Source organism: Amphiprion ocellaris, chromosome 15 (genome assembly GCF_022539595.1).
Source record: "Amphiprion ocellaris isolate individual 3 ecotype Okinawa chromosome 15, ASM2253959v1, whole genome shotgun sequence".
NCBI lineage: Eukaryota > Metazoa > Chordata > Actinopteri > Pomacentridae > Amphiprion > Amphiprion ocellaris.
Genome location: NC_072780.1, coordinates 30,654,484 through 30,662,629, shown reverse-complemented (window position 1 = coordinate 30,662,629; position 8,146 = coordinate 30,654,484). Strand labels below are relative to the sequence as shown.

The following is an 8,146-nucleotide window of genomic DNA, read 5'->3' as shown; positions in this document are numbered from 1 at the left end:
TTAATTAAATATATTTATTATTATAGCAAGCGAAAAAACATATTTAACATATATTTGTCGTTATTTGAAAGTAAAATTATCTATTTATAAGGAATTAATTAACCAAACTTGGCTATTTTTAAAGGACAAAAAATGCTAATCATGTTAATGAGAAGAAAAAGAACAAGAAAAACAAAAAATAACAATCATAATAATGTGTGATTACTAATCTCTTTTCGAAAATAAATGCTGCATTAAAAACAGGAAGCGTGTTGGGATGTTTGATGCTGGCTGAGAGAATCAAACCGTTTTCTTGCGTCCAGCTGGAGACGTTGTGACCTTCTGACCTCCTGACCAGACTCCTCCATTAACACAATGTCTTCTGCCATGAATGCAGCTGTAACTTCACCAAACGGAAGAGTTTTTATGGCCTCCAGGCTCCGCTGAACACCTTTAAAGCTGCTTAATTGTGGCCGAACGTTGGTGGTAAAAACTGTAAACCGCTGAGAAGAAAAAGAAGGTTAATGAGCAGCTTTCATTTCTGTGTACAGACCAATAAACGAGTCTCAGGAGGAACTACGGTGGCCTAGAAGACCAAAACACAGAGGAGACGCTTCAACAGAGCAGAAAACATGATAAAGATCAACTGTTTCAGCTTTTTTTCAGTTTGAGCAACAATATAAAGTAGAATTCTCAGATCCAATTCTACATTTGAACATAAGTCTGATAAGTTCTAAATAACTAATAACTAGTTTCACATTAGTGGTTATTAAACAAGATCTCACCATTAAGATGTAGGAAACTACACTGTAAATAAATAATAACAATAATTCTGCTAAAACGTGGGCAAAATACACATAAAAACAATGATCATAACAACAAATATCTGTAAAATTATATTTTTAGCTGATTTAAATGGAGTAAATTTACATTCACACATTCTGAAAGAAAAAGTATAATAAAAATATAGATTTCTTTTTTACGTATTTAGTTCTTTTTTACAATCAACATGCAAATTAATACTTTACAGGAAAAATTTGTAAAATAACAATAAAATTTGCTAATTTAAATGCAGAAAATAATTTGTGTAATGTTTATATTTTACCTTTTTCTAGTGCTAAATATATATATTCTCTTTCGGATAACAGCAAATATTTGTAAAATAAAATAATTTTTGCAGATTTAAAAAAATTTGCTTAATATTTTCTATTCTTTTATATACTTTTTTCAAATGACAGCAAACATATGTAAAATAACTATTGTTTTATTTACATACAGTATAAAAGACAGTAAAAAAATAGTGTGAATTTGAAGGTCCAGTGTTAAATAACTTACATTATGTATACAAGCAAACAATATTATTTTACAGATATTTGCCATTATTTAAAACAGAAGTATGTATATTAAGGACTGAAAAATGCTAAATAGTTTTGTTGAATTACAAAACATTTTTTTTAGAACATAGAAATCAACATATGAATTAAATTAGTTAAATGTATTTATTAATTTAGCATAAATATTATATGGCAAATATTTTGCAAATATTTGCCATTATTTAAAAGAAAAATATGCATATTAAGGACTGAAAAATGACAAATAATATTCCCATTTTTCTAAATTCAAAAAAATGCTTTTCTTAAATCAGAAAAAAAAAATTACATGAATGAAAAAATATTTATTAATATTGGCAAGCAAAAAAAAAGATTATTTTGCAGGTATTTGCTCTTTCTTATAATTAAAAAATAGATATATTGGCGATTAAAATATGGTTTATTAAATCACAAAAAATTAATTAGTTAATTAATTAAATTAAATGAAATTTATATATTAATTTAGCAGACAGAAATATTATTATTTTACGAATATTTGCCATTATTGAAAAGAAAAAATCTGAAATAACACAAAAATGTTTTTTTATTGTTTAAAAGATATTTTTAAATTGATGTAAAAAATAGAATATGTGTATTAACATGTACAAACAAACAGTAATTAATTATTTAGAAATACAGTTAAAATGTTTTCTACTGTGTATGTTTTCTATTTTATTAATATTTTGTATTAATAGTCTTTTTGTGTCACATTTTGGCTGTTTTACATCTTTTTCTGTTCATTCTGCATCACTTAAACTGCTGTAAACTATAATACATCCCATAATATTGATGCTCAAAGATGGTTATAGAGAAAATGAACAAAAATCATATTTAGTGTTTAGATTAATCCACCCGGAGTGGATGAAATTGTTTGGTTTTGCATCATTTTGTGGTGATTTTTAATCAGTTTTTGTTCATTTTGCATCCAGTTTTGGTCTTTTTGCATATTTTTGTGTAACATTTTGGTTGTTTTGGATCTTTGTGTGTTGATTTTACACCAAATTCAATTTTCTTTTTTTTTTTTGATTAAAACTCAAGCTGTTTTCTGTCACATTATTTAATGTCCTGTGTCTCGTTTTTGCTGTTTTGTCTCTTTTCTTGTTTTGTCTCATGACGTTTGTCTCATTTCTTGTCATTTGTGTCTCATTGTTTTCATTTTTGTCTCTTTTGTAAAGTTTTATCATTTTATGTCTCTGATGTGTCTCATTTATGTTGTCTGTCTTGTTTTTGTTGTCTTGCTTCTTTCATTGTTTTGTGTCTCGTTTTTGCTGTTTTGTCTCTTTTTTGTCTTGTCTCGTGTCGTTAGTCTCATTTCTTGTCACTCAGTGTCATTTCTGTCTCAGTGTTTAAATTTTTTGTCTTGTTTTCGTCAATTTGTGTCTTTTTTGGCTCATTTGTTTTGTTTGTCTTGCTTTTGTCTCGTGCCTCATTTGTGTGGTTTTGACTCATTTTGAAACAAAAACCAGATTTAGTCTTTCAGTTGCGACACCTGTGTGGGTGTAAATCTGATTTTTGTTTGAGTTTTTTCATTTCTTGTCTTGTTTTGGGTTTTTTTTGTCTCACTTGTGTCTCCTTTGTTCAGTTTGGTGTCTCTTTGTTGTGTTGTTTTCGTGTCATTTGCCTCATTTTTGTCTCACTTTTGTGGTTTTATGTCTCTGATGTGTCTCATTTATGTTGTCTGTCTCATTTTTGTTTGTTTTGCGTCTAATTTTTTTCATCATTTAGTGACTCGTTTTTGCTGTTTTGTCTTGTCTCTGTTCTTTACCAGAAACATAAACTCAACAAGTCTTTTATCACAGGTTTAATTTACTCTTTAAACTTTCCACACTCCGGTCGTGACGCTCAGATGTTGGTCTACAGTAGGAGCAGGAAGTGAGCTGATGAGGCCTCAGTGGGCGACCGGAGCGTCGACCCGTAAAGACCCGCTCAGCTCCACTGAACTTTAAAGGTGAATCGGATCAGAGCTGCTGCTGATGAGGGTTTAACTGCTGCGCCCAAAGAAACCCAACAAGTGAAAGTAATCAACACTATGACCACTAATCAGCGGAGGGGAGAATCACTGAATTTAATGGCTTCAGTATAAATCTCAGAGGAGAGAAAAAGACTGTGATTAATGAGCTGAAGTGGATTTTTCACTCCGGTCTGGAACCATCTGGGGCTCCATCTAAACCAATGACCTCACTGCATTTACTGGCTGCCGTCCACAACGCAACAATCACACAGCAGCACTGGTACAAAGACTAAAGCAAGAGCAAACATAAGAGGTCACAGAGACGCTAACGACACGCTGGAGTTTGTGTTTTTATTATTGTTGTCATGGAACAAAAACCTCAGCTGAAGAACTTCTAATGTCCCAGAAACTGGAGAAAATTATACCTATTCATCAATGCAACATTTTTTGATTCTTAAATGATGTATAGATTCATAATACACAGACTTTAAGATGGAAAAATGCTAATTATTGATGTCAGAATTTCAGTTTTTGGCCACTAGGGGGCAGAAAAACTCCAAAACAAACCACAACACTGACATATTCTCACCTTATAAAGCTGCCACAGCTAAAGTTGTATTCAGTTGCTTATGTGCACAATAAGAAATTGCTTTAAGAGTGATGAAAATGACCTAAAAATTGTGACTCAAATACCAAACCATGAGCAAAATCCACAAGGTGATGCTAACGACATGTGGGAGTTTGTGTTTTTATCATCGTTGTCAATAAACCAGAAACCTCAGCTGGAGGTTTTGTAATGTTCCACAAAAGACTACGATGCTGCAAAAAAAATGATAGTTATTCATTTATTCTGAAATAATGCATTGAGATGGAAAAATGCTAATTATAAACATCAGAATTACACTTTTTGGCCAATAGGGGGCAGAAAATCATCAAAACAAACGACAACACTGACATATTCTCACTCACTTCCGTGCATATTCAAAAAACAGCTGAAAACAAGCCAATAAATGTGACAAAAAAGGCCAAATCATGAGGAAAATCTCCAGGGAAGCAAAACATTAATGTGTGAGTTTTTATAACTCCGCCAAGGAACATGATGCAGTTATGTGTCTATCTGTCTGTCTGTCTGTCTGTCTTGTCTGTCTGTCTGTCTGTCTGTCTGTCTGTTAGCAACATTACTCAAAAACAGACCGACGGATTTGGATGAAATTTTCAGGGAAGGTCAGAAATGACACAAGGACCAAGTGATTAGATTTTGGCAGTGATGCAGCTTATAGTCTGGATCCATGGATTTGTTAAAGATTTCTGTATCATTGCCAGATAGTGGCACGACGTCACTGCTGATGATCACATGATTGTGATCCTACTAGAAATCCACCACTCTGGACTTATTGGGACTTATCTGTCAGAAATGATACAAGGAACAATTGATTAAATTGTGGGGGTGTTTCTGAGTCCCATCAATTCCCGCCGCCCGCTACATACACTATATTGCCAAAAGTATTCGCTCACCTGCCTTGACTCACATATGAACCTAAGTGACATCCCATTCCTAATCCATAGGGTTCAATATGACATCGGTCCACCCTTTGCAGCTATAACAGCTTCAACTCTTCTGGGAAGGCTGTCCACAAGGTTTAGGAGTGTGTTTATGGGAATTTTTGACCATTCTTCCAGAAGTGCATTTGTGAGGTCACACACTGATGTTGGACCAGAAGGTCTGGCTCTCAGTCTCCGCTCTAATTCATCCCAAAGGTGTTCTATGGGGTTGAGGTCAGGACTCTGTGCAGGCCAGTCAAGTTCATCCACACCAGACTCTGTCATCCATGTCTTTAGGGACCTTGCTTTGTGCACTGGTGCACAGTCATGTTGGAAGAGGAAGGACCAGCTCCAAACTGTTCCCACAAAGTTGGGAGCATGGAATTGTCCAAAATGTCTTGGTATGCTGAAGCATTCAGAGTTCCTTTCACTGGAACTAAGGGGCCAAGCCCAGCTCCTGAAAAGCAAGCCCACATCATAATCCCCCCTCCACCAAACTTTACACTTGGTACAATGCAGTCCAACAAGTATGGTTCTCCTGGCAACCACCAAACCCAGACTGGTCCATCAGATTCCCAGATGGAGAAGCGTGATTGGTCACTCCAGAGAAGGCGTCTCCACTGCTCTAGAGTCCAGTGGTGGCTGCTTTACACCACTGCATCCCACGCTTTGCATTGCACTTGGTGATGTATGGCTTGGATGCAGCTGCTCGGCCATGGAAACCCATTCCATGAAGCTCTCTGCTGAAGCACTGTTCTTGAGCTAATCTGAAGGCCACATGAAGTTTGAAGGTCTGTAGCGATTGACTCCGCAGAAAGCTGGCGACCTCTTCGCACTATGTACCTCAGCATCCACTGACCCCGCTCCATCAGTTTACATGTCCTACCACTTGGTGGCTGAGTTGCTGTCGTTCCCACACACTTCCACTTTCTTATAATACAGCTGACAGTTGACTGTGGAATATTTAGGAGTGAGGAAATGTCACGACTGGATTTGTTGCACAGGTGGCATCCTATCACAGTTCCACACTGGAATTCACTGAGCTCCTGAGAGCGAGCCATTCTTTCACAAATGTTTGTAAAAGCAGTCTGCATGCATAGGTGCTTTATTTTATACACCTGTGGTCATGGAAGTGATTGGAACACCTGATTCTGATTATTTGGATGGGTGAGCGAATACTTTTGGCAATATAGTGTATTTAGGTCACATGATTCTGTAACCGTACATAACGTACACATGCATAACACACGCCTGTGTAGGCAAAAGGTCGTTTTATATTAACGATTTCATCCTTCAGAAATAATACAACTAAATCACCTTGGTGCAGTACTGAGCGCTCTGAGTCCTTTTCTTTTTTTGCTAATGTTGCATCCAAAAATGAAAACGCATCTAATTAATGTGCTTTGATATTTAACTAAAATCCTGCAGCTCAATATAAGTCGTGTTTTTTCAGCTTAATAACTTTGTCCATCTTCAAACAAAGCAATTTTGCTCAGTTTTCTATTGCAGCAAGGCAAATAATGCTTGTAAATTGATTTCTGGTGTATATTTACTGGAAAAGGCTCGATTAGTGAGTATTTCATCAGAAGAAATGTTAAAGTCCCATAAAACTGCTTTGCCAAACTCTTCTTATTATTTGTTGTTCTGTAATTGAAGTTTTGTTGGAGGAAAACAAACCTTCAAACGGCCCTAAACGTTCCCTTCAGGAGCTGTCGGCACCAAACCCGGTTCAAAAGTTTAAACTCATGTTGTCGGGACGTTTTAAGCAACTTACGGACTTGTGCGGCCGTAATCCTCCTGTGTGTAACTGATTTAATGAACAAAGTGAAAACAGAGCTGTTAATCCTGCTAATGCCAGCAGCTCCTCCAGAACTTTCCCCTTGATGTCGAGCGGGACTCTAAATCCTCAGACTTTCACATTCTGACGGGAAACAAAAAGCAGACTGTTGGAGGAGGATCTGCGACGCATCTCTGCTGAATTCTGCAACATGTGAGAGAGATTTGGAGTTTCCTAAGCAGGTCTGGACATTAATTCTCCTGCCTGGAGCTCTGGACGGCTCTCAGTGTAAAATAGGATTCCTTAAGATGCTTTTTTATCAGCTTTTCCCGCCAATAAAACACCCAAATCTGCTGGTTTATCAGCCGGATGCATCGTCAGTCAGACTCCTCACCTAAGTTTATTTCATTTAAAGTTTCGCTGAACTCTGAGGCCCTTTGTCAGATTTAAAAACCAAACTCTGGATCATCAGGATGCTCTGCTGGTTCCAGAAGCTTCCAGAGTCTCTGCTTTCTTTTCTTTCAGGCGTCGCAGCCTGAAAATCGCTGCTGCAAAAACAGTGAAGGTTGAACTGGTTTTTCTGTGGTTTTACATGTCAGTCGGATGCATGAATCTGCAGTCAGCTAGAAGCTCTTAGCGCCACCTGGTGGAGGATCTCTGCAGTTTAAATGCACTTTTAACCTTCATGTTGTCCTGTGAGTCAAACTGACCCGTTTTAAAGTTTGAAAATGTTGAAAATGTCCACATTTTCAACATTTTTGAGAATTTTTTCAACATTTTTTGGTGGAAAAAAAGAAATGTTAAAATAAAATGTTTCTTTAGAACAATCACAAAAAAAGCTACCAAAATCCAGCGAATATTGCTGGATACACACACACACACACACACACACACACACACATACACACACACACACATACACACACACACACATACACACACACACACACACACACACACACACACACACACACACACACACACACACACACACACACACACACACACACACACACACACACACACACACACACACACACATATATATGAGAGATATATTTAAGTTTTTTTTCAGAAGATTTTGACAAATTTCTTTGAAAATATTTACAAGAATTTTCTTGCCAAATTTGTGTTTTTTTTTTAAGGGAAATTTTTAAGGAATTATTGGAATTTTCTTCCTGAAGGTTTTGCAAATTTTCAGAAATTTGGGGAATTTTCTTGCTGAATTTTTAAATTTTTTTCAGACAACAAACAATACTTTTTGGTGTCCATAAATGAAGACAGCAGGATGGTGAAGGGGAAGAAAATGCACAGTCAGGCAAAAGTATGTGAACGAAATAAAGCTGCAAGGATTAATCGATTTGATTCAACAGCAGGTGTTTCGTATGAACTGTTTGCTGAAAACAGCTGCAGGAAAAACAGATGTGAGGGACGATAAATAAACAATGAATGTGCTATAAAAAACTGAAACAGTGAGATTAAGAAGCTAAAAAGCTCCACAGAGCTCGAATGGGAGAGTTTCTAAAG

At 36.1% G+C, this 8,146-nt stretch overlaps 1 protein-coding gene across 2 annotated transcripts in view; it reads right to left on the bottom strand.

Annotated features, from left to right (window-relative positions):
* The window catches only part of LOC111569253 (T-cell differentiation antigen CD6-like), a 29,821-nt gene continuing 21,675 nt past the window's right edge, over window positions 1–8,146 (bottom strand). Inside the window, exon 13 of one of the 2 annotated variants that reach the window (XM_055017605.1) lies at window positions 1–482. In XM_055017605.1, the coding sequence (XP_054873580.1) occupies window positions 234–482 (249 nt within the window). In that variant the 3' untranslated portion in view covers window positions 1–233. The remainder of the gene's footprint in view (window positions 483–8,146) is intronic. The other variant, XM_055017604.1, reaches the window with a different exon arrangement.